Consider the following 27,139-nt stretch of genomic DNA (forward strand, 5'->3'; position numbering starts at 1 on the left):
GAGTCAGGGATCCCTTGGAAAAAATAGTATATGACCATATAATTAATCACTACCATAATGCATCTGCATAATGGGGATTAAGGTTGCATGGGCAAGTTATTATGGTAGGCCCCACAGAGTTCCCTATGCTTTTATTTTGAAAAGGTAATTTTTATTGAAGCAAGGGGAGGGCACATTCTCCTCCTTAAATGATCTGTGTTAGAGGGAAATAAAGGAAAGATGACAGCTGTGTTATGGAGCTCCATTTACCTAAGATATTCTGGAGGCAGTTTGAGACCCTGTAGCAGTCTAGAAATGGAAAGGTGCAAATAGCTGAAAGCTACCCTAGTTCTCCAGTCCCCATGGCTGAAAGTTTTGTGTTGCACATCCAAGAAGTGCAGCACAAAATCTCATCCTACAGGTTTTGGATCAACTGGAACACTCCCCATCTATCTGATTATTTCCTCATAATCCTAACTTTCTGCTGAATAGAATATTGCAAACAGTCACTGCTATTGGACAGACCACAATCTTGCTATCTTCTAAGCCAAAATCATTTTTAGAGCATCATATGCGTTACTTACAAGCAGCTAAAGGGACTTATAAAAATTGTTTTTCATTGCTCTTAACTTATGTGTGTATCACTAGGAAGAAACACATGTTTCTGCTCTAGATCCAGTTCTGGAAGTTGCAGCTTTAAAGCTGATGAAGTGTTTTATGCACCAAGATTAAAAAAAAAATATGCATTTGTTGATCAGGAAGTCAGGAATCCTCCTAATTAAGACACTTCTTGAAAAGATAAAATTTTTATCTTGAAGCATAAAACACTTCATCAGCTTTAAAGCCACATCTGTGAGGACTGGATCAAGAACAGAAACAGATGTTTTCCCTCTTACTGGCTTGTCTGCATTTAAAACCATTAACAGTTTTTTAAAAACAGTTGAAGACAGTTAAAAACACTTGCAATATAATAGGGATAACAGTACTATCCTTCTCTTTTTAAATCTGGTTCTCTTGATAGGATAAACTACATGATTGAATTGGTAACTGGATTATTGGCTCATAAAACAGCATGAGGTTGCTATTATCCCTTAATTTTATATCTTTATTGGGGAGTAATGCAGGTCTTATTTGAATCACTGAGTTATCTAATAGCTTCCCCCCCTTACAAATTTGTAGAACTAACCCTAAAGAATATGGTCTCAATGTAATTGTTTTAGTCATTATTATAAAATTGTGTAAATAATAATGTGTTTGTGGTTACTTACGATGATAGTTTTAACTTGGTTCAAAATGTAACCTCATTTGAGCTCTCAAAATATTAAAAGTACAGTACAAGATATTTACCTAAGTATTAATTCAGGAATTATTTAATCATAACAGTTTACTTGAATTTTGAGACAACGTAAAGATAAGCAACATAGCTCTTCTTATAGTATCATCATACATTTGTGCAAAGTTAGAATAGGTCTAACTGAGCCAACAAAAACATTTTAATTAAAAATATCAGGCATATTCAGATTAATACAACTTATTATACAAGTGACCTCTCTAATTATACATTCCTGTGGTGGTATTTCACTTATAAATCATTCAATAAAAACCAATTAACTAATCAAATTCTTTCCAAGTTCTATGTGGCATGGGCACATATTTATTCATTTATTTGCCAGTGGTATCAGTGCAAATAGAATTCATTTATGTGTATATTTTTGGAAGTGTATACACAAACTCTCTGGGTGAAATCTTAACTGCACTTAAGTTAATGGCAATAAGGGCAGGATGTGTACATGCAAATTATTTAAAATATCAATAAGCTCTGTTTCTTTAAGAAAAGGAGTGACAGCTGTCTCTGGTTTGGATCCACTTCTTAAAGATGTGAATATGAGACCACTAGTGCTAGGTATTATGGAAGCACCATTCATGGTTCCATAGTTAAGGTTGAGTTGAGTTTTGCACTTAAAGCAGGGATTCAATCACTTTGTTTATGTATGAAGCATTAGTCTTTTGAGTACAGAATTAATTTTCTAAGTGTTTACAAGTAATTGACTAATTAGTGTTTGTGGGATGCAGGACAGGGGATAGATTTGGGAGGTAGGAAGGGAGGGAAATGTAGAGAGGTGCAAGAGGCAGGTGGAATTTGAGATTTGTGTGCACAGGAGAATGTGGAGGGCAGGAGGGAGTGGGATACAACCCCAGCTGCTTTTGTAGTGCTCTGATAGTGTAAATGCAGCTTAGCTGACAAGTATTATTGAGCTGCTTTGTGCTGCTCCAGAAGTAGCTGGAGCATACTGGTGAATATTGTCATAGAAGTTAAAATTTAAAATTGCTAATTCATATCTTCAAATCCTTAGAAATATCACCTGGTAACTTTTTCTTTAGATTTCTTGTTTACTCTTAATGTATAAAATTTTTGATTAAACACAACCAAAAGAAAGAAAGAAAGAAACAAAGGGCAAACAGTGCATTCAAACAAACAACGAAGTATGTGTTTCCCTACTTTAACATGTTTGGATTTCTTTGCAGGTTAACCTGACTCCAAGTTTCCTACCTTTTATTATGCTTGGCTTTGGGATAATTCAACATCCCCATAATGTATTTTACCCTAAATAACTGTTGTGTCCTCTCAACCTTAACTTCATGTTAACATCATTTTTGTCTGGTAAAATGGCCATGGCTCTGTAGTTAGGGTTGCAGTAGTCATTACACCACTGATCTCTTAAGTCACAAAATGTGTATACTTCAAATTGCATCATTTGATGCAGTGCTATGGGTTACTCATCCTATTGGAGAAGGTATAGAGACAGAAGATAATTAGGGTAATGCCCATCATTTAACACACTGTAGGGAGCTGCCTGCTTTAAATCACTTTGTGTATTTTGTTTAATCCTAAAGGAGTTTAATGGACATTTAGAAAGAAGATAACATTCTGATAATTACATAATAATCTTTTTCCGCTAAATGCGTAATGATTATCATTAATAGTTATCTTTAAATGAGTGTTAAGTGTTTTTTGTTCTGTGTTCGATAACTACCTTACTAATATTTACATCCCAAAGTTATCTTTTGCTGTCTATTTAAACAGCTGCTTTCATTAAACATTTTTAGCTTTTCTACTGCTTTGTTTTCAGAACTGTTTTTTTTTTCTGGCAGGAGCTGAAGAATTATTACTTAAGTGTGTGTTTCTGTTTGTGTTTTTCAAATAGTTTCTGCTTTCCAAAATGACACTGGGCATGTTGAAACAAGAGAGTAAAATCCTGGCCCCATTGGAGTCAGTGGGAGCTTTGCCATTGACTTCAGTGGGGCCAGGATTTCACCCAGAATGTTTAATACTGAACATGCTTTAGAAGTAAGAATTAGATCACAACACTTTTTTTTTTTTTAATTTAGAAACCCCAATTGTAATTTAAAGGGAAGATACTTCTATTGTTGGTGGAAAGAAAAAGAAAAGTTACCTCCATGGAAGATTCTCAGGATTTAAATGAACAATCAGTAAGTACAAATTCAGTGAAGTTTTATCAAAGAAATTGCCATAGTGTTCTGTATGCCATGTTCAAAAGGATGCCTTCAGAAATTTCTCTTTGAGAATGGATGTGAGAAATTGTATCAATACTAGTTTCTTTGAACAAAAAGACCCTGGGGACCTTCTGGGAATCTAGGTTCAAATAACTTTTTAGGTCAGAGGTGAAGTGAGTATTCTGGTCTCACCTTTGTCTATTCTTGCACATTACAAAATCACCACACAGTTCAGCAGGGTTTGGCAGAACTGAAATAGTAAGCGTTGATGGACATAATTGAGGTACACTGGAAGAGCAGTATGTGGAAACCTTGCATAGCATTTGCCTGCATTGTGTCTGGCTCAAATCATTCTGTCAAAATCTACTTTCATATTGTCTATATTGTGAATTCACACACACGCGGAGCTATTTCAGTGAGGTTAAGATCTGATAAATGTTAATATTTATAGAAAATTAAGGCTAATATTCCTTCTCTTACTAGTTATGATGGAGGAAGATCTTACATACAGGGGGCCAAATTCTATAGATATATTGGTACGTTCCTATGGAAACCAGTGTATTGCACTGGTATAAATGAGAGCAAAATATATGGCCATATGGTCATAGGCCAACAATGAGCGTTCATGAAAGAACTGGTAGCTCTAACTCTGCAACTCATTGCTTTTACTTTGCTAGATCTTTTAGAACATAAGCATATTATAAGCATAACAAAATTTTTGTGGGAGAATTTTCAAGCACGAAGCATTTCATTTAGCAACAAATGAGGCAATGTGTACAAGATTCCTTACCATAAAGATAAGAACATTTATTGCTTAGGCTGCATATTAATCTCCCTCCCTACCAAAGACCATTCACTTTATTGCTGAATAATTATCCAACATATGTAATACCTATTCTAAATTAAATAACTTGGGGCTCTATCATGACTCAAAAACCTTCACATGAACCATACAGAGGGAGGGCTCCCTGTTCCCTGCAGAGGGTGTTCCATAGTCTGGAGCCCTATTTAAGGGGGTGGGAGTGGGATAGAGCTATTGGTCAGTTGGGAGAAGTGGGCAGGTGAAGGGGGGAAAGTTGTGCATCATCTTCCCTTGGTCCTGCAGTGATCATCCCAAAAGATAATATAGTGGATCCCCTCCATAGTGCTGGAGAGAGCTGTGGCCAGGATAGTGCATGGTAGTGTAGCTACAATGGAGCTTAACTGAGAGGTGCCGGGTAGCTGGACTGTTGCAGAGGTGCAGAGTCACTGTATGGAAGGCTTTGTCTCATTCTGATCTTCTTGGGACTCCAAGCATCTGAGGGGACTGGTTCCATGTCCTGTGTTGCAGAGCATGCAGAGAATCCCGCCTCATTATCTTTTGACAGAAAGATTGGGGAAAAAACCTTGGAGATTTCTTGTCCTTTTTCTCTAAGGAGTAATTGGGTGTCACAATATTTTTTATGTCTGATACATTCAGATACACCGTCTGCATAATGGACTAGTTGTAACATTTTATTGTAACAAAGACTTTTGTAGGTAATAGGAGTGCAGAGAAGAATTTGCGAACAGTACCTTCAGTTTTTCATTCTTAAAATTTCAGTCAGAACAAAAGGGTTTCTTCATTTTTGGATAGTGGGGAAAAATAATTCACTCCTCGACTGACAACCTTAAATATGAGATTTTATGCTGAAACATGTTTTCATGGATGATTTAAATATCCTTTAAAATAATTGTTGAATCATAGTGGTGGCACTGCTTGGTACAGCTGTATTTATCTAACACAGGGGTTCTCCAACTTCATTGCGCCGCAACCCACTTCTGACAACAAAAATTACTATAAGAGCCTAGGAGGGGGGACTGAAGCCTGAGCCTGGCCGAGCCCTGCCTCCCTGGGCCGCGGTCAAAGACAAACCACAAAGGCTTCAGCCCTGGGGAGCGGGGCTGTAACCTGAGCCCTTCTGCCCAGGGCTGAAGCCGAAGCCTGAGCCCTGCCACTCAGGGCCGAAGCCCTTGGGCTTTGGCCCTGGGCAGTGGGACTCAGTCTTCAGCCCCAGGCCTCAGCAAGTCTAACACCAGCCCTCGCAACCCCATTAAAATGGGTTGTGACCCACTTTGGGGTCCTGACCAACAGTTTGAGAACCACTGATCTAACATATTCCCAACCAGAACTCTGGAGTATGTAAGAATTAAATGGCCTCCTTATTAAATAAAGTTATATAAAGGTAATAAACGACTTTAAGTAAAGATTCTTGTCTTTTCATACCTGAGGTAATTCCTCTGTGCAATTACCTAATAGAAATATTAACAGAAAATAGATCCATAAATTTAAACTTAGTACAAAAAGATGTATATGGTTGGTCATGATGGTTAAACTGTTTTTGCAGCATTGGATGTTTGATAAGTGCATATTTAACAGCCTTTTTAATATTAAGGGTAGTCTAATTTCCATAATATTCTTCATAGTTAAAATGTAGCTTTCAACTATTATATGAAAAAATCTAACAAATTACAAGGTGAGGTGAAAATTGAGCTGTGATAATTATTGTATATGGAGGCAGCACTTGCTGTCATTACAGTGTTATTAATGGTATAATGCATAATGGCACAGAGGATCATAAATTCAAGGCAGGATTTATGCTTTTTAGCCCTGCTGACCTTATATGTGGTGGTGTTAGTATTACACACCAATAGGCCCCAGCAGATTTCTGGGTGCCATCATGCTAAGGCAGTAGTAAGAAATAGTCCCTGCCCAGACGAGCTTACAGTCTAAATCAGGGGTTCTCAAACTGGGGTCCTGACCCCTCAGGGGGTCACAAGGTTCTTATGTGGGGAGTTGCAAGCTTTCAGCCTCCACCCCCAAACCCTGCTTCATCCCCAGCCTTTATAATCGTGTTAAATGTGTTTTGAATTTATAAGAGGGGTCGCACTCAGAAGCTTGCAATGTGAAAGGGATCACCAATACGAAAGTTTGAGAATCACTGGATAGACCAGACAGACAGAGAGGGTGGGAGAAAGGAAATACTGTTTCTTCTGGTGCCTAACAAAGTAGTGTCCCATTATTTCCCTATGCTGCCAATGCAATTGTTATGTGCTGGACAGTGGTCCATTTTAGTCCAGGACAGCACTTTTGTAACTGTTTTATTGACTGATGATGATGATGATGATGGATTGCTTTACTTTTAGAAGTTTCCAGAACTGACAGGTTGATTGTTCAGAGTGACAGGAGGGCAAGACAAATAAATTTTAAACCTGTGAACCATTGCGTCTAAATTAACTCTATTTTTTTATTAAGTAACAGAGGGGTAGCCGTGTTAGTCTGAATCTGTAAAAAGCAACAGAGGGTCCTGTGGCACCTTTAAAACTTACAGAAGTATTGGAGCATAAGCTTTTGTCATAAGCTTATGCTCCAATACTTCTGTTAGTCTTAAATGTGCCAAAGGAACCTCTGTTCCTATTTTTATTATGCAACAGTCTCAGCAGGAATTCAAAGTGATCACCTTTAGTCCTAAATTGCTTAGTAGTGTATTTTTGAAATGGTTGTCGCATCTTCCTGATCCAAACTTTGGAGACTGAAAAAGCAAAACAAGGTAAAGGGGAAAAACAAAGCTATATGAAATAATTCTTCCAGGTGGTGTCAGCTGCAACAAGGGCCATGTACAATATCTAGGGGTTTATCTAAACATTACAAAACAGAACTGGCTCGAGTCCCCATCCAGTAACCTGGGGAAAACTGAACACCACGCCTAGGCATCTTGAAGGGTCTGTCTACAAAGAAAGACATAGTGCTGGTCACTCAGCAAAGAAAAACCTGTGGCTGGCCCATGCCAGCCAACTCAGGCTCACAGGGCTCGGGCTGTGGGGCTGTTTCATTGCTGTGTAGACTTTCAGGCTAGAGCCCGAGCTCTGGGACCATCCCACCTTGAAGGGCCCAGAGTCTGGGCTGCAACCAATACCTGAACATCTACACCTCAATTAAACAGCCCCTTAGCCTGAGTCAGCTGGCACAGGCCAGCTGCAGGTTTTTAACTGCAGTGTAAACATACCCTAGGATTTCAGTCCAGCAGGTAGAAACTCCTGTCCTCACCCTCTCTAATTTCTACTTGGCTTTGGCATCCCCATCCCCTCGATTAGGGCATGCTAAGTATAGTTCTGCTGCCCTTTACTCATGCAATGAGGATAAAAACATTTTATTATCCCTGCATTCAATAGTAAAGTGAATTGTTACCTAAAACAGCCAAAATTGATCACTTTGCCATAGCAAGCCTGTCTGCTGGTCACTCAGGCATAGTAGTTGTGTCTATGCAAATATGATCTGCTGCTGAGGTCTTTTCCCCCAGCTCATCACTTATGCATGACTAAAGAACCCATGCGCCACTTATGTATTTATGGACTGAAAAAAATGATAGAACCACCAGGTTTTCTAAAGTAATTACCATAAAATAGAAAAGAATCACTCTAAAATGGACAATGCTAAGGTTTGTGCTGTTGACTCTTTAGGGAATAGAGACACAATGTGGGTGAGGTAATATCTGTTATTGGACCAATTTCTGTTGGTGAAGGAGACAAGTGTTTTGATCTACACAGAGCTTTCCAGCTTCTTTGGGGAGTAGAGTGAGAGAGAGAGAGAGAGAGAGAGTGTGTGTGTGTAGCGGTCCCATCCCAAGGTTTTAGGAAGTCACTGAAGAAGATTGTGAGGTGTTTTGGGGTGCATTGTCAGCCATAGGCTGATTATACTCATTTTTGATTTTTTCATCAAACCCCAAATTATGTAATTTCAATAATGTCTGACTGTGTATCTGAATGAGAATGAACTGGTCATAATTCAACCCAAGTAAGGCAGGTGAGATGGTGGTTGGAGGGGAAACTGAGCAATGGGTATGTGATGCTGGTTGGTTGTGATGAGTTGTTTCGGTTAAACCTCATCTAAACTGTTGTTGAAGAATTGCCACTTTGAGGTCTGCTATTGAGTGACCAGAGAGACTGAAGTGTTCGCCTACTGGTTTTTGAATGTTATGATTCCTGATGTCAGATTTGTGGGAATCATAACATTCAAAAACCAGTAGGTGAACATTTCAGTGTCTCTGGTCACTCAATAGCAGACCTCAAAGTGGCAATTCTTCAATAAAAAACTTCAAAAACAGACTCCAATGTGAAGCTGCAGAACTGGAATTAATTTGCAAACTAAATACCATCAGATTAGGCCTGAATAAAGGTTGGGAGTGGTTGGGTCATTACAAAACCTAAACTTAATTTCCCCAATACTAATTTCTCCCTACTGTTACTCACACCTTATTGTCAACTGTCTGTAATAGGCCACTCTCTTACCACTTCAAAAGTTTTTTATTTTTTTCCCCTTCCCTTGGTATCCTGCTGTTAATTGATTTATTTTGTTAGACTGACCGAACACTTGGTAAAGCACCCCCATCCTTTCATGTATTTATACCTGCTCCTGTATTTTTAACTTCGTACATCTGAAGAAGTGGGTTCTAGCCCAAATAAATGTGTTGGTCTCTAAAGTGCCACAAGGACTCCTCGTGTTTTTTTTTTTACTATTCAGGAAATCACTTAAATATATATTTAAGTCCTGTTGACTTGAAATAGTTGTTCTCTGCAACCATGAAGATTACAACCCCTTTTTTTTTTAAATGGAAGCTGAAATACTTGTATAATCATCTCATCTAGGAGTTTGGGCTTTAAGAAAAATACTAAATGCTGCAAGATTTGTGATAAATTCACAGTGGTTGGTGATGCTGAGTTAGAGAGAGTCAGGGAGGTGCTCCCCATCATCCATGCAAGGGAGACCGGCACTGCTGGATGAAGTCTTTGGTTGAACTAAAAAACGTTGCTGTGTTTTAGAGACAATGGTAGTATGTCTACAGAGAAAAAGTTCTTCACAGGCCTGGAGCCATCTAGCGCTGGTTACAATAGCAGTGAAGACTGCGCAGTGGGAGCTTTACAGTGGGCCAGAGAGCCGAATACATACTTGGGGTCTGGCATGTACTTTTGCTGTGTAGACATACCCAACAGCTTATTCATTCAGATACTTCTGATGCTACATTATGAAAAGAAAGCAATAGAGAAAGCTTAACGTAGGACTATTTGAAAAGTAAGGGAGGAAACCTTGATAAGAGAATTTGAGTAGCTGAGAATTGAAGAGTTTTGCAAAATAGTTTGTTCATGTTAGGAGATGGAACATTTTAAAGCCAGACCAATTAAATTAGAAATAAGGAACAAATGTTTAACACTGAGGGTGATTAACCATTGGAACAAATTATCAAGGAAAGTGGTGGATTGTCCATTCTCCATCTCTTGGAGTCTTTAAATCAAAACTGGATGCCTTTCTAGAAAAAATGCTTCAGCCACATGCAAGTTATTGGGCTCAATACAGAGGTAACTGGGGAAATGTTATGGCCTGTGCAATACTGGGAGTCAGCTACCTTCTGGCTTTAAAAATCTATGAATCTATGTTCATATAATTCTGCTGAACATTGAGGTAGGGACTGAAGATGGCCACTCGACTTGTGTACACTGCTAAAAGCCTTAAATCTTAATAAATAAATGTATGTCCTACAAATAGCTAAATAAGGATCTGGCAAACCCATTATTGTATATATTCACTCTGTGTTACCAAGCATGAATATCTGAGATAGTTCATGTTATCTCTATCTTTATAAGGGATAACTGTGTGAAGCAGGAAAATGCAAGTTACTTACTGTGCCTGGTTTTGTGCACCTTAGCACTATAGTGATGTAAACATTCTCAGGCATGCCCAAGGAAAAGCAAGTCTTATTTTTAGTTATAGATCTAGTAGCATAGGTGTTCATGGTGTTTTACAAGCAAATTAAAAGGCCAGGGGCCAAATTCTTTGTTGATTTTATATCTCATACAGTAACCCATTGGAACTCAGTGGTGATGAAAAGGGTTTAACAAAGGACAGAATTTGGCCCAGGATCCATGTCCCCCTGAAGTTTATAGTCTATTAACCCTGTCCTGCAGAGATCCCCACTGACTTCAATACTGAGGCCTCTGTTCTAAATTTAGATCAATCAAATTATGACAAGACTGTGGTGGCTAATAGAGGGGGGGATGAAAAACTCTAAAGGCATAATTCATCAGTGCTCTGTGCCTTATGTATTCATTTACGCTAGTGCAATGTGACTGTAAAATGCTGCATTCTGATTTGGTACTCTTTTACACCCCCTTCGCTCATTGTAAATGACCAAGCCATCAGTTTCTACCTTTTAGAAAAAGCTGCTAAATTGATCGGCATATGGAAGATCTCAGCTGCTATAGGATAATAGGCAGAAGAGCTCAAAAGGACACAGGTTAAATTAAAGTAACTTGTACTTAATTTTGTTAATAACAATACCTTATAAACTTAAAACTACAATCTGTTTTGAAATGGAATGTTTTCCAATAATTTTGCAACTGATTTGGGTTAATTGTTGCAAATGACTCAGTTTGTGTATACATCCTGGTATTTGGAAACTCCTCATACCAGTGGGATGATAGCATGGTCTCAAACTGCTCCTGAAATCTACGTACACTTTCATTCAGTCTCAGAAGGAATAGAATTTGATTGAGATGAACAGCTGTCGTTTGCTGACATGTCTGTGTGATAGCTTGTAATATATACTCTTTATTGTGTCATGTCACAATGTATTTATTTTTCCTATTATTATTTATGCTTTAAACTATGTACCTATGGTACATTTCAAATCTTTATGCACTGCCTGAGAAGTTGCCTTCTCCTCCTACCTTGGTGCCATGGTGAGGGGGCTGGTGCTGTAGCCAAGACCGTCTATTTGTACTATCTTGGAGCACAGTATGGAGAGACCCTGTACTGCTTGTTGCCTGGTGGGAGAAAATGCTCCTTTTACCTTATGCTCCAATCCCATGTGGCACAGTGTCTAGCAATATGTAAACTCATACATACATATAGACTCTCAGGCTACCAGGACGTGGGCTGTCTAGCTTAGTGATCAGTGTGGGGGTCAGGCTTAGTGATTTAGAGTGGATGTCAGGAACTGGGCATCAGAAACCAGGAGCTGGGGTCAGAGGTGGTGGCTGTAGTCAGAACCCACAGCCAAGGATCAAGCCAGGGGTCAGGACCTGGGTTCCAGAGCCAAGGGTCAATCCGGAGGCAGTAGTCAGAAGCCAGAGCCAAGGGTCAAGTTGGAATTACTTTGAGCAATAGGATTAACAGGCAAGATGGGGGTCTCAGGCAGGGACAGGGCAGAGACAAGGCTGGGTGCAAGGCAGGGGCAGCAGGAACCGGGCAGCAAAGGAGTAGTGACAGTGGTGGCCATGAGCATTGAGTAGCCAGTGAGCTGCTGCTGCTGCCTTAGGAGCCAGTTTTCTGGTTCTACCAGCCAATCAGGGAGTCTGCCTGGGTTGCCTGGGGACTAGCTCTGATTCCTGCCAGAATCTTGGGGCCTGGGTTTTTGGGTTGTGTGTTGGAAGGCATGCAGAGATGGATGTGGTGTTCTTTGAGTGCTTACACATATCCATTCTAGTGTAGGTGTGTGTGCGCCCCGAGCACAGTCGCCATAAATGTTTCCCTCAGTGGTACCTGTCAGGACAGCTCTGGGGCCCTCTGGGACCGCGTGCTCATAGCACTGGTATAAAGGACCTGGCGCCCCCTCAGTTCCTTCTTACCGCCCGTGATGGTCGCTGGAAAGTTTTGTTGCTGTTGAAAGTTTCTCAGTGGACTTAGTTTTTCCTGTTAATTGTGTATATATAGTTCCCTTTATAGTTTATATAAATAGTTAGTATAGTTAGTTTTTCTCCATTGTTAGTGGAGCTTAATCTGTTTCCGGTGCTGAGGCATGCCTCAGTCACCAGGTTTCAAGCTTTGTGTCTCTTGCAACAAGGCTGTGCCCCTGAGTAACCCACCTTCCAGATGCTTGAAGTGTTTGGGTGAGACTCACATCGGGAACCACTTCAAAATCTGCAGGGCCTTTAAGGCCCATACCAAGAAGGACTGGGAGGCCAGGTTGAAGTCCCTGCTGATGGAGGCAGCACTGAGGCCTTCCTTCGAGCCGTGTCAGTCAGACTTGGAACCGAGCACCTTGGTATTGGGGAGGAGCACTCCTTCCACTATACAGGAGTCTCAGAACCTTTTGCCATCCCTGGTGCCGAGGAAGAAGCAGAAGAAGCCACTAGCCAAGAGAGATTGTTCCCCGACCCCAAGGGGGGACAGGCATGGAGAGCAGAGCAGGGTGCAACCTATGTCAGGCCGCTCCTCTGCCCCAGCAGTCAGTGCTGTTGACTTTGGCTCCAGAAGATCCGTTGGCACCAGAAGGTGGGTGTGGTACCAGCACTGTTGCGATGCCATCCATGCCAGAGGCATTCACGCCATCAGTGACCTGCTTTTGCTGTTGGTGCCAGCATCACTGGCTGTTCAAGGGTTGGTGATGTCAAGTGCCGGTGGGCAGGAGGGACCATGCAGCCACTGGTCACAGTTCAGTACCAGCTCCATGGTACTGTCGAAAAGCAAACCATCTATGTTGGCCCCACCGCTGTCTTCCCCGCCTTGACACCAATCTCTGGCATTGGTGGGAACTGCTCCTCCGTGGCCACCAGGCAGAGATTCCTCGTCCTTGGAGGTGGAGTTGTACTTCTCCCATCCAAGAGTTGATCCCAACATGCCACCAGCCATCCCTACCCACTCGGGAATGACATTGGAGTACTTGGCCTCATGGGCAGTGGCTAGTGCCCATGCAGTGGCTTTTTTGGAGCATTTTCCCCATGCAGGGGCCCCCATTGAGGTGCTTCTATTTGGTGGCCTCTGAAAGAGGGGCACCGCCACCCCTGAGGGCAACACCTGATCTGGACTTCGGTACCGAGCTCGGCACCGAGTACCGGGAGCCAGCACCACGGGATCCAGTCAGAGGAGGAGCCTTCTCCTGATGAGGTCATGTTGGGAGCGGGTGTGTCACCTTCCCATGACGACTACTAGGCCCACCAGCAGTTACTGAAAAGGGTGGCAAAAATTTGGGCTTACAGGTGGAGGTAGTAAAAAAGTTTTCCCATAATCTGGTGGACATCCTGATTGCAGCTGGCCTGTCAAGAATTGCTTTCCCTCTCAATGATGTCATTATGGACCCGGTGAAAGCCTTGTGGCAAACCCCCCGCTTCCCTACCTCCCACAGCTTAGAAGGCTGAGAGGAAGTGCCTTATTCTGCTCAGAGCCATGCGTTTCTATATATTCATCCCCGCTCCAGGATCTGTGGTGGTCTCCGCTGCCAACAAAAGGGATCAGCAAGGTTTGCAAGGGGCAACTCCTAAGGCAAAGGACTCCAAGTAGCTGGAACTGTTTGGTAGAAAGATCTACTCCACTGGGGGCCTGCAGCTTAGGATTGCTGGGCAGATATGACTTCAACATGTGGGACTCCATATTGAAGTTCAAGGATGTGCTGCCACAGGTGGCCAGGATGGAGTTCTCCTTACTGGTGGAGGAGGGGAAATCCATTGTGAGGGCTTCCTGCAAGCGGCCCTTGATAAAGTGGATTTGGCAGCCAGGTACGTGGCATCTACAGTAGTCATACATAGGAGTTTGTGGCTTCAGTCCTCCAGCCTCCTGCAGGAGGTTCTGCAAACCCTCCGGGACCTTCACTCTGAGGGTACTTCGCTCTTTTCAGAGAAGACAAATGCAAAGCTTCATGGTCTGAAATACTCCAGGGCGACCCTTAAGTCCTTGGGTTTATACACCCTGGTGACTTTGGGAAGCACTTAAGACTGCAGCTGTCCTCCTGGTTCTTCGCCCCTATGGCCTGTTGACCCACAGAGGAAATGGAGCAGGGGCTTTAAGTGCAGGCAACCACCCCCCTCCACTTCAGCATTAATGCCTGCCAGACATTCAGGAGCCCTAATCCCTTGGATCCCTGGATCCAAGGGAATGGTACACAGCCCTACTTTTATATATTGATCTTCCAAGGCCACAGAAGATTTGTCATGAACCACCGCACTACCAATTCCGAGTTCTCCTATTCGGCCTGTCAGTGTCCCCACGATTGTTTATAAAGTGCCCAGAGGAAGTCGCGGCCTATCTGAGGAGACAAGGAATGGAAGTCTACCCGTATCTGGATGACTGACTGGTCAAAGATCAATCCAAGGCCCAGGTGGAGTTCAGCATCCACCTTATCCTGTCAACATTAAAGGCTCTAGGCCTGATAATAAATGCTCAGAAATCCACCCTCACTCTGGTGCAGAGGATAGAGTTTATTGGAGTGGTGTTCAATTCTATCCAAGCTGGAGCCTTCCTCTGAGAAGGCCAATTTCAAACGATCACGTCCCTGATTGTACAGCTCAAGGACCACCTGATTACAATAGCCCAGCATGGTTTGAGGCTTTTGGGCCACATCAATGCATGTATGTACATAGTGCAGCATGCAAGACTACAGCGCAGGCCCCTCCAGGCATGGCTTGCCAAACCATCTGGACTTGGTTATCACAGTACTCTTCCGGTTCTTGCCTTCCTTGACTGGGGGCTGGATCCGCTGGCAGTTTGCGCAGATGTTCCGTTTTCACGGCCCCAACCGTTGGTATCCCTGGTCTCTGATGCGTCTGCACAAGATGGGGGGCACACGTGGGGCCCCTCAGGACTCAAGGTCTTTTGTCTTGGGCTGCTCAATCTGTCAGGTAACCATGCTATGGGTGGTCTAGCCTAGTGTTTGGTGTGGGCATCAGGCCTAGTGTTTGAAGCAAGCCTGAGGCCTAGCGGTTGGAGCAGGCATCAGAAACTGAGTGTCAGAAACCAAGAACTAGGGTCCGAGCTGGAGGCAGTAGTGAGAAGCCACAGTCAAAGGTCAGGAACTGGGTACCAGAGCCAAGGGTCAAGCTGGAATCATTGAGAGTAAGTGCTGTCTCAGGCAGGGTCAGGGCGAACAACGATTGGTGCAAGGCAGGGTCACCAGGAACAAGGTAACATAGGAGCAGGCACAGTGGTAATATGAGCACTGAGCAGTCAGCAAGCTGCTGCCTGCTTAAGAGCCAATCTGCTGGGCCCTCCAGCCAATCAGGTGATGTAGCCAATCACGCAGCCAGCTGCAGGCTAGCTGCACTAGTAGGCAAGCCTTGATTCCTGACACAGAAGGAGGGAACTTGTTATTCTCTGGCAGCAGAACAGATACTGACAGCTCTTTATCTGTAATTCCAGTTAAAAGAGAAAAAAAGAATACAAAGAAAACGGGGGGGAAGAAATAATTCTTTTTTGTTTTTAATCTTTAAACTGATTATTTTGGCCTTAAAATAATTCTATGCTGCTACTCTTTTGTGGGTAGCTATTTATCCAGTAAAAGAAAAGCCACTGCCACAGTAACTTGTTTTTGTATAGACTTGGTAAAAAGGTAGTTTTAATATTGTGCTTGTAATGGGTTTTATGGACAATGTTTTAAAACTCCTATAAGGAATATAGTGACAGACGTTTTCATCTTATTTTCAATCTTATATAGGGTTACCATATTTGAACATTCAAAAAAGAGGAGACTCCATGGGGGCGGGAGGGGGGGGAGTCAGCTCCGCCTACAGTCCACACCTGCTCCTCCCACACTCCACTCCCACTCTGCCCCAGGTCCCGCCCCCTCCCTGCCCGTGGCCCGCTGCTGGCTTGCTGTGTCCCTCCTCAGTCCCCAACCCACCCCCATTCCCACCCCGAGAACCTCCGCCTGCTGCTGGCTCACTGCTTCTTGCCTCCTCACCCCCGCCTGCCCACCTGCTGCTGGCTGGCTTGCCTCTTCAACCCCCGCTGCCCGCCGCTGGCCTTTTCACCACTCCCTCCCCCAGCCTGCTGCTGGATCACCGCTTGCCTCTTCACCCTCCCCGCTCGCCACTTGCCTCCTCACCTGCCCACCAGCCAGACAGCCACTGGTTCCCTCACCGCTCGCCTCTTCACCACCACCCCCCGCTCGCCTACTCACTCCCCCACCCGCTGCAGGCTCATCACACGCCTCTTCATTCCTCCCCACTCGCCTACTCACCCCTCCTGCCGCAGGTCCCTCTGACTCCTAGGATCGGGGCAGCTGAGGGGTCTCCACGTGCTGTGCCCGCCATAAGCGCGAACTCTGTGGCTCCCATTGGCCGGGAAAAGTGCCAATGGGAGCTGCTGGAGCCGCAGAGTGGGGCTTGCAGGCACCAGCAGCACACAGAGAGCCCTCCGCTTCCCCGATCCGACCCTAAGAGCCAGAGGGACCTGCCGGGGGACGAGGTGGGGAGTCCCAGCGGTGCTTATCTGGGGCTCCCAGGTCCCTCTGGTTCCTAGGGTCGGGGGCTGGGGGGCGGAGGGCTCTCTGCCCGCTGCTGGCACCTTCAGGCCCTGCCCCTGCAGCTCTGATTGGGTAGGAGGGATCCGATGCAGCATGCGGAGACCCCCTTCACCTCTGTGCCTAGGGGCTACTCACATTGCAGGCTTCTGTCGGCAGGCGGGTGCCGGGAGTTGCCTGGGAAGCGCCGCCAGCCTTTGGACTTAGGGTTACCATATGTCTGTATTTTCCCGGATGTTTTTAAATATTTAAAAATTCCTCCCGGATGGCAATTTAAGAACTAAAAAGCCGGACATGTCCGGGAAAATACGGACGTATGGTAACCCTACCAAATAATTATTTTTCCTCTTAAATTATGTTAATTCTTTCAAAGATTAAGTATAAATAGCCTTCTTTTAAATGAAAGAATTTTTATATTGTTTTTAAATGAGGAAAAAATTATAAGCTTTAACTTAATAAACCTCATAACTACTTGCTTTTTTTTAAAAAAAATGGCAAGTTTGTATTGGGAGATGTGCATGCTATTAATAAAATAATATAAAATATGTAGTAGTTATATATGACTTGTGTCCTGGGGCAACAAATAATCATAGGCTTGTAACTCCTACAAAGGTGTCAAACTCTTTATTTTGTTTTCTTTTAGTAATTATTTAGTGTTCAATCAGCATTAACAGAAGAAAAATAATTTGGCTGTTAACTTGTTAGTTTAGGATTTCAAAGAGCCTTATTAGAAGCTGATGTAATTTCATCATCTGGCTCTTTATGTAACAGAGTGCATATTTAGATTACTTAATTTTAACCTAAGAATTGAACAATAGATTGAAGTCCATAAAATGGGGGCTGTAGCAGATGTGTACAGCTATAAAGTTGGATAAAAGTCTTTCATTTTTGTGAGGTGAGGACAGCATTGAAATTGTGCATTGTGTAAGTTATTTGTTTTCCATCATACTTTATAGCTTATAGTGCATGCCACTCATATTTGTACAGTAGTTACGGCTGGACAATCCCTGGCAGCCCTTGAACCAATGTTATTTTCATGTTTTTTACGAGTGAAGGTATTGCATGTGTTCCTGTTGCAATCAGTTTTCAGTTAAAATTTGCATGTTCTTGCTAATGCCCTGACCCTGCAATTTACAACAGAAATAGAGTGTTCAGTGTACACAGAGCCATATAGATAATGGGGCTCCATATAAGTTTGGCAGCCTGATCATGCATTGTAAATTGCAAGATTGGTGCCTGGGGTGACTCAGACTTCAGTAAAATTAGATTTTTAGTGTTTTTGTTTTTTACTTAAATAAATCATACTCTGCAAAACTACCTTGTATTTAACCATGGCAACAGTGTAGTTCGTAGTGACAGTATTGTTATTCATAGCTACTTAGTATTTTGTCATGTAGTCAAATTTCTCTCATGCGAAACTATTTCACTTAGTAGTAGTATTATGTCACTTTGTAAAAAGAATGAAGTTTCATTTAATTAAATATCAACAATACCTTTGAAAGAACATTCTGAAGAAATGATTAACGTAGCAACAAAAAATAATGAATTCACAGGTGCTCGTTTGCTTTTAAAATTTAAAAAGATGTACCAAAGTGAAGTATTGTTACTTGAAAGGCAGTTGCAGAAATATAAATATTAGCACTTGCATAATGGTTTTCATTGGAAGATCTCAAAGCACTCTCCAAAACTGGGTAAACATTTTGTTCCCCTTTTACAGATGAAGAAACTGAGGTACGAACAAATGTTAAATGGCCTGCCTAAGGTAACAAAATGAGTTAGTAGAAGGAATAAAACCACATCTCCTGACTCCAGTTCAATGTCCAGTCCACTGAACTACAAATGTCTCCCAGATAGCAACACTGAATGGATTTTCATAATCAGTAAAATTTCCATATGCCGCTAAGACTGAAACTGAAATTTGTTATTGTTTCTCCTCCCTTGTACTACCTTTTCATGTGGTCTGAATCATACAGATTTTTTTCTGATTACCTTGCTTTTTGCTGTGTCAGCACTCTGATTTACGTACCGTAATCCACCATAGACACATGTGGTGGGGGGTTTTCCCCCACCAAACTTTAGAAGTTGAGTATGTATTTTATAATTCTCATTTACTGAAATTCTCATTCGTTGTGACCCTAGCTATTCCAAACTTGGCAGCAAATGATGTATTTTGACATCTGTTATGTGAGCTCATCCTTAATTGATACGTATTGCATATGATTGGGGAAATACAAATTGGGGTTGGGCAAAAAAACAAACTTACTACTTTTCCTCTTGAGGTGTAATAGAAATGTACATCTAATAGGAATAAAAAAGAATAATTTAAATGTTGTTTTTGGTTTAAAAACTCCAGTCTTACTGTTTACAAAAAATGCAGTGGGATAATTTTTGCAGTTTGTAAAGTTATGTTTCTTGTTTATCTTACCTAACACTTAAAGTTGTTTTTATCACTGTACCTTCCCTCATGCATCCCCCCAAACCATTAGCTGTAAGAAGTTATCAAGTCAGCCAGATCGGAGTTCTCATTGAAAAGACATCATTTGGACTGCTTTTAATAACCAAAGAAACAGGGGGAGGGATAGCTCAGTAGTTTGAGCATTGGCCTGCTAAATCTAGGGTTGTGAGCTCAATCCTTGAGGGGACCACTTAGGGATCTGGGGCAAAATCAGTACTTGGTCTTGCTAGTGAAGGCAGGGGGCTGGACTTGATGACCTTTCAAGGTTCCTTCCAGTTCTAGGAGATAAGATATTGCCATTATTTTAATTTATAAAAGAAATGTGTTCCACTGCCACACACTATCTTTGGAATGCTGACAAAAACGGACCAAATAAAACAAAATTAGTCATGATTGGTAGTCTTAGTTCCACAGAGCAAGAAGACTGGAATTTCAGGTGTGTTGCTAGTTAGGGAAACTCACTAACTAACTTGAACTAGACCTTGTATTGAGTACCCATGGACCCCCCTTCCCCATATATGGAGAATACCATCTTGGATTTACTAAGTTAAAGAATGAACATGTCACAACCCCAGTTCAAGCTTTGAAAGCTGAATTATTAATATCAAATACAAATTCAAATATGTATATAAAATATAAAACATATAACAGTATTGCCAACTACAAGAGATCAAAAATAATGAGGTGGATCTCCAAAAAATCACGAGATTGGCCCCAAAATCACAAGATTTTACAAAACCTCAAACTGGGTTTTTTAGTTTGTCTGTTTACTTTTTACCCCCTCTACTCTTCTGGCTATGTGTGATAAATTTCAGATTGAAAAGTCAACTTTTAATGCACACAAAAAGTACTCTTCTTGATTTCTCAGATGGAGACTCCGCTTACCCTCTCCTCATTCCTATGATGGAGACCTCACCTGCCATCCATTTCCTACGACTGTCTCACCTCTTCTCCCTCCCCCCCCCCCCGCTTGCTGCCCCAGGGGCTTCCCCCCTTCCCTGGACCCACCAACACCACCTCACTGACTCCTTTCTCCCCTGACACACTTCCGCCCTCCCCCAGGGTTTCTCCTCTACCCAGATCCCAAGTAGAGGAGAAGTTCCAAAGCAGCGGGAGGCCCTGGAGCCAATAGCAGCTTTTGCCTGACTCCCATCTCCCTGTTCTGCCCCTGGACACACACTCTGCTGTAGGGCCATACATGAAGGCAGGGCAGGTCTGTGTCCTTAACCCCAAGGCTGCTGGGTTGGAGGAGTTTCTTGTGTCATCACGACAGTTCCTACTGCAGGCACCAAACTCCTGTGACTTGCAATCAATTTGCAGTTAATAACACGATCTTTCCTGGCTACTTGGAGGGTGGTACTCCTATCCACCACTATCCCAGTCAGAAAGAACAGGAGTACTTGTGGCACCTTAGAGACTAACAAGTTTGTTAGTCTCTAAGGTGCCACAAGTACTCCTGTTCTTTTTGAGGATACAGACTAACACAGCTGCTACCCTGAAACCTATCCCAGTCAGGGAACTTGACATCCAATCCCCTCCCATTACTATCACCTGCTCTCCAGCCTCCTTCCTGGCCCCACATCTACCTGCAATACCATGCCACCCTTATTTCTTAGAAATGACTTATGTGAAAAGTAAATGTGGAGAATGTGGGGATCAAGCACTGGGGGAGCAGGAGGCAGATTTCTGCATTGCACCTCTAGGCATGGCAGCTCTCTGGCTGCCCAGCTCTGAAGGCAGCATCATCGGCACTAGCAGCACAGAACTAAGGGTGGCAATACCATGCTCTCCAGCCACCCAGGCTGGGCTGCACAGGGAGGTGATTCTGAGCCATGGGGTTCCCCCAGCCATACACTTTTGACCATCATGCCCACGGGAAGGGGGAAGCAAGGGGCTGGCTCTGCAGGGGCAAGCCCTGTGTCTCCCCTGAGGCTGGCAGCTCTGCGCAGTATCGCCGCTCCCTGCCCAGTTGGCCAGGAGCTCCAAACCCAGGCTCACCCATACTCATACCCACTCCAGCAGCCCAGACCCACCAGCTTGTGGCACTGGGACAGCGCCCCCCTGACCACGGTGCCCTGGGCAGTTGCCCACATCGCACTCCCCTAAGGCCGGTGCTGCCAGTAGAAGAAAAAATCCTGAGATTTGGTAGGTCGATCACGAGATCATGAGCAAGGCTTAATTTTACTTGGAATTCACGTCTCCTGTGATAAGCGTTTCGGAGGGGGGGGGCGTGGGGTGGAGATCAGTGAAGTTAAACCAGATTTACCTCAGTATATTGCAGAGCAGAATTTGTCTGTCATCAAGAAACTACAGTAGAACCTCAGAGTTATGAACACCTTGGGAGTGGAGGTTGTTCGTAACTCTGAACAAAACATTGTGGTTGTTCTTTCAAAAGTTTACAACTGAACATTGACTTAATGCTGCTTTTAACCACTTTAAATTGAAACAAGCACAGAAACACTTTCCTTACTCGTCAAATCTTTTTTTAAACTTTCCCTTTTTTTAGTATAATATAATATATGGAGATATACCTATCTCATAGAGCTGGAAGGGGCCCTGAAAGGTCATTGAATCCAGCCCCCTGCCTTCACTAGCAGAATCAAGTACTGATTTTGCCCCAGATCCCTAAGTGGCCCCCTCAAGGATTGAACTCACAACCCTGGGTTAGCAGGCCAATGCTCAAACCACTGAGCTATCCCTCCTCCCTGTCTTAAACATTTTAAAAACCTTATTTACTTTACATACAACAATAGTTTAGTTATATATTATAGACTTCTAGAAAGAGACCTTCTAAAAACATTAAAATGTATTACTGGCACACAAAACCTTTAAATTAGAGTGAATAAATGAAGACTTGGCACATCACTTCTGAAAGGTTGCAGACCCCTGATATAGGGCATATTTTCCAATCCTTCTTGTGGCTCTTCTCTGAATCCTCTCAGATATTTCAACATCCTTCTTGACTTGTGGATACCAGAACTGGACACAATATTCCAGCAATGGTCACACCAGTGCCAGTACAGAAGTAAAATAATCCCTTTATTCCTACTCAAGATTCTTCTGTTTATGTATCCAAGGATTTCATTAGCCCTTTTGGGCACAGTGTTTCGTGGGGAGCTCATGTTCATCTGATTATCCACCATGACCACCACAGTCTTTTTCAGAGTCACTGCTTTCCAGGATAGAGTTCTCCATACTGTAAGTAAGGCCTACACTCTGTTTCTAGATATACACATTTACATTTAGCTGTATTAAAAATGCATATTGTTTTCTTGTGCCCAGTTTGCCGGTGATCCAGATTGCTCTATATCAGTGACCTTTCTTCTTCATTATTACCTCTTTATTTGCCCCCAATTTTTGTCATCTGCAAACTTTAACTGATGATTTTATGTTTTCCTCCAGGTCACTGATAAAATTATTAACTGGCGTAGGGTCAAAACTAAATCCCTGTGGAGCCTCACTAGAAATACTTCTGCTTGATGATGATTAAAGCTACGATTTAGTCACTGAGGTCATGGCAGTCACGGATTCCATGACTTTGCTGGACATCCCTGACGTGTAGGGCTTCAGAAGGAGGAAATGGGACTGTGCACCTCTACCCTGCAATTGGGGCTGGCTGGAACCAGGACCCTGCAGCCCCAACCCCGTGACTTCTGCTGCAGCCCCCGGAGAGGTGGGGAGCTGCAGCCAGGGCCGCACGCTTCAGCCCCGCAGGGTCCATGCGCCCCCTCGTCCTGTGACTTTCACTGGAAGCTGCACCTGGGGCTGTGCGCCCCCCTTGTGGCTTCCCAGGGCCGTGTTCCCCTCCTCTCCCCCTGCTTCAGCTGGGGCTTGGCGGGGGCTGCAGTCCGACCATGTACCCCGTCTCATAGCTGGGCCAGCTCTGGAGCAAGGGCTGTGTCCCCCGTGGCTGCACCCCTTGCTTCGGCCACTGGATTTGGGGCTGTGTCCCCTGCAATGGTGGGGGGCTTGGCCTGTCAGTCCCTGTTCTCCCGCAATGGGACTCCATTCCTCCCCCCTACATAGCCCTGCCCTCAGTTATTTTTAGTAAAGTAATGGACAAATCATGGGCTCTGAATTTTTGTTTATTGCCCATGACCTGTTTGAGACTTTTACTAAAAATAACCATGAAAAAATCTTAGCATTAAAGATGATTCCACATTTACAGTTACATTTTGAGACCTATCAGTTAACCAGCTTTCAATCCATTTAATATGTCCATGTTAATTTTATATCATTCTAGTTTTTTAATAAAAATGTTGTGCAGTACCAAGTCAAATGCCTTACACAAACCTATTACACATCATTACTTTTATCGTTATCAACCAAAACTGTAATCTCATCAAAAAAAGATATCAAGTTATTTTGACAGGATCTATTTTCCATAAATGCATGTATATATTACCCTCCTTTAATTCTTTATTAATCAGGCCTTATATTAGCCACTCTGTCATCTTGCCCAGGATTGATGTCAGACTGACAGACCTAGAATTATTCAGGTCATCCCAGTTACTCTTTATAAACATTGGCACAATAGTTGCTTTCTTCCAATCATCTGGAACTTCTCCTGTGTTCCGAGACATATTGAAAATAAACATTAATGGTGTAGAGAGCTCTTCAGCCAGCTCTTTAGAACTCTTGGATGCAAGTTATCTGGCCTGGCTGATTTAAAAAGGTCTTTAGTAGCTTCTGTTTAATATCCTCCTGAGATACTAGTGGAATGAACGGAGTGTTATAATATGATGAGAGTACATCATCTGCTTTCCCCCCCCAAATATAGAATAGAAATATTTATTGAACATTTTTTCCTTTTCTGAATTATTATTGATAATTCTACAATTTCCATGTAGTAATGGACCAATGCAATTGTTAAGATTCTTTTTGTTTCTTATATACTGAAAAAAACCCACCACTTTATTCTCCTTAACTTTTTTGGCCATAGAGTTCTCCATGTGTCTCTTTGCTTCCCTTATCAACTTTCTACAATTCCTAGCTTCTGATTTATATTCATTATGATAAATTTCCCATTCATTATATATTATTTTTTATAGCTGCCTTCACTTCCCCTCTTATCGGGGTTGGTTTTTTAACCAGTACAGCCTTCTTCCTCAATTATGGGATGTGACTTTTTGGGATCTAGTAACGTGTTCTTAAACTAGTCCAAATTATCGTTCACGTTTTTCTGATTAAATTTTTCCTCCCACCTGATTTGGCTCATAATTATTTTCAGCTTTGAAAAATGGGCCCTTTTAAAGCAGCAAGAGTATATATTACTGTTTTGAACTAATTCTATTTGCATATTAAAAATCACTTGTACCTAAGCTACCATTAATTTTTAATACTCTGTTCAGTTTTTCTTTGTCAGTCAAGACAAGGTTGACTAAGAATTCCCCCACGTTGGTTGTAACGCTTTTTGAGTTAGGAAATTGTCATTATAATATTTAAAAATTCATTGGGTTTAAATCTCTTTTGTGATGACAAGCATGCATGTAATCAGGGCCGGCTTTATGAACTGCGGGGCCCGTTTCGAATATGTGGCGGCGGTCCGGGGCTTTGCTGGCACTTCGGCAACGGGGGGGTCTGCTCCGGGTCTTCCGCAGCACTGAAGGAACCCGCCCTGACGAAATGCTACCGAAGACCTGGAGCTGACCGCCGCCGGGTGAGTATAAAAAATTAAAAAGGCACCTAAGGCTTGGGGCCTGATTCCTGGGAATCGCGAGAATCGGCCTAAAGCCGGCCCTGCATGTAATGGTGAGCCTTCTGCTCTGTTTAAAACGAGGTCCTGAATTTCAGCAGGTATCCAGACATGAGGCTTATGTGTGTATGGTAACGATTGTGAAACAGCTTGAATGTTTAACAATGAAGGGCTGTTGCTTCCTCCTCCTCCCGCCCCTGTTAATCTTGCTTTATTTCAAATATGGGGTAAACGTGACAGTAAAACAATGGTGGGGAAACCTCCATGAAGGGGTCCTCATGGGGTTTCTCCCTTTTTTATGCTCTTCTGTGGATTTGACCACTGGAGGGAGTAGTCTGGCCTAAATGTATCAGAATTAAGTATCAGAGGGGTAGCCATGTTAGTCTGGATCTGTAAAAGCAGCAGAGTGTCCTGTGGCACCTTATAGACTAACAGACGTATTGGAGCATGAGCTTTCGTGGGTGAATACCCACTTCGTCAGATGCATGTAGTGGAAATTTCCAGAGGCAGGTATAAATATGCAAGCAAGAGTGAGTCAGGCTAGAAATAACGAGGTTAGTTCAATCAGGGAGGATGAGGCCCTCTTCTAGCAGTTGAGGTGTGAACACCAAGGGAGGAAAAACTGCTTTTGTAGTTGGCTAGCTATTCACAGGGATCAGAATTAGTTATTTTAACAAATGTACCGTGTCTTTTACAAATAGAAATATACTGTAGCTTCTTTACGCATATATCTTTGTTTATCGTAAGTCAACAGGGTTAATTAACTACATTTATTTAAATATGAACTAATTTACTTTGTAGAATATATATTGTATCATTTCTTTTTACATTCTTCCCACTTGACCATTTTGGTTTCACATGAGTAAGCTTTCTGTCCAAAAACATTAAACACCTCTTAAATCTCCTTATTTGTTTAAATCACCATTTATATGAACATTGGCAAAGCAAAGGAACACACATTTATAGAAAAAAATACTAAACAAACATCTAGAGAACTGAATTGTAAATTCCATGCACAACATGGATTTATAGAGAGCAAAGCTTGCTACGCTTTAATGCTTTCTGAAAAGAATTACAACACAGTTCAAGTATGGATTTTAAAAAGCTTTGGTGTGGGATTTTCAAAGTAGCCTAAAGGAGTTAGGGTTCTCAGTGGAAGTTAGGGACATAACTCTCTTAGGCATCTTTAAATATCCCAACCTTGATCTTCATCATATTCATTTTTTTGTGTGGTGAATGTTTTTGGATTTATTTATTTTTTGTATTTCCATGAGAGAGAAAACAAGTGCCAGTTCGGAGAAAACAAATAAAGCTCTGTAATTTCATTGGGGTGGTCCGATTAAATTAGTCTGATGTATGTAAATCATTTCAACTTGTACATTTTTCAGTGTTTAAGCATATAAAATGAAAAGAAAGCTTGAAGGGAATAGAAAAGCTGTGTTCCCCTTAATAATTTTTACAACCTCTGCAATCAGTTATCCTCATCTAAATGTACTCATATTTTATTGATTTTTTTTTTTTTTGCTGACAAATGGAATTTATAGAAAGCAAATAGTCTTAAATCATCAAGTGGAATATAAACAAATCCCAAACTATCAGGTGGCAGTTTAATCCCTTCTCTGCCCCTTGCTAATCAGTTGGTACACTTTAAATTTTAGTCTGTTCCAAATTATTTTGGGTTTAAGTGGCTCAAGCCTAGGGTGAGCAGATGTCCCGATTTTATAGGGACAGTCCTGATATTTGGGTCTTTTTCTTATATATGCTTCTATTACCCCCCACCCCGTCCTAATTTTTCACACTTGCTGTCTGGTCACCCTACTCAAGCCACTCCCTTGCTGCTTCCCAGTATGTGAATAGGATTTACAGTAGGCATCACTTTCATCCTACAAGTGCCTGAATAACAAGAAGTGCTGCTTGCAGTCGTTTGGATTTTCTCTGCATCCTCTTTAAAATCTCTATTCCTTCTCCCTTTCTTCTCTTCCAAACACTCTTAACATTTTTCATTATTTTTATTACCTTTTCTGATTGCATAATTATTGGGAAAAGGCATTGTGTAAAATCTTGGAAAAACTCTCATTGACTTTATCGGGGCCATTGATCAGCCATTATTTTAGAACTCTTAAGACCATGAATTGCCACCCTCAGTTTGATCCTGGGCTTCTTTGAATGTTCTCTCCCTTCACAATCTTCATCAGTTGCCTAGACCCTAGTGCCCTAAGTTCTTCTTCCTCCCACTCGGTCATTTGCCAT

At 42.4% G+C, this 27,139-nt stretch overlaps 1 protein-coding gene across 20 annotated transcripts in view; it reads left to right on the plus strand.

Annotated features, from left to right (window-relative positions):
* Positions 1–27,139, plus strand: part of EYA4 (EYA transcriptional coactivator and phosphatase 4) — a 228,788-nt gene that overhangs the window by 15,005 nt on the left and 186,644 nt on the right. For 5 of the 20 annotated variants that reach the window (XR_010599667.1, XM_024113375.3, XM_065588676.1 and 2 more), the window contains exon 2: positions 3,370–3,471. The exons of 14 other annotated variants lie outside the window; for them this stretch is intronic. Coding sequence is in view for 4 of the 6 variants with exons in the window: in XM_024113375.3 (XP_023969143.1) it covers positions 3,439–3,471 (33 nt within the window). In the remaining 2 variants the exon portion in view is untranslated. Of the gene's footprint in view, positions 1–3,369; positions 3,472–27,139 lie in introns of those variants that run through there. One more of the 20 variants, XM_042848177.2, reaches the window with a different exon arrangement.

This window comes from Chrysemys picta, chromosome 3 (genome assembly GCF_011386835.1).
Source record: "Chrysemys picta bellii isolate R12L10 chromosome 3, ASM1138683v2, whole genome shotgun sequence".
Classification (NCBI taxonomy): domain Eukaryota; kingdom Metazoa; phylum Chordata; order Testudines; family Emydidae; genus Chrysemys; species Chrysemys picta.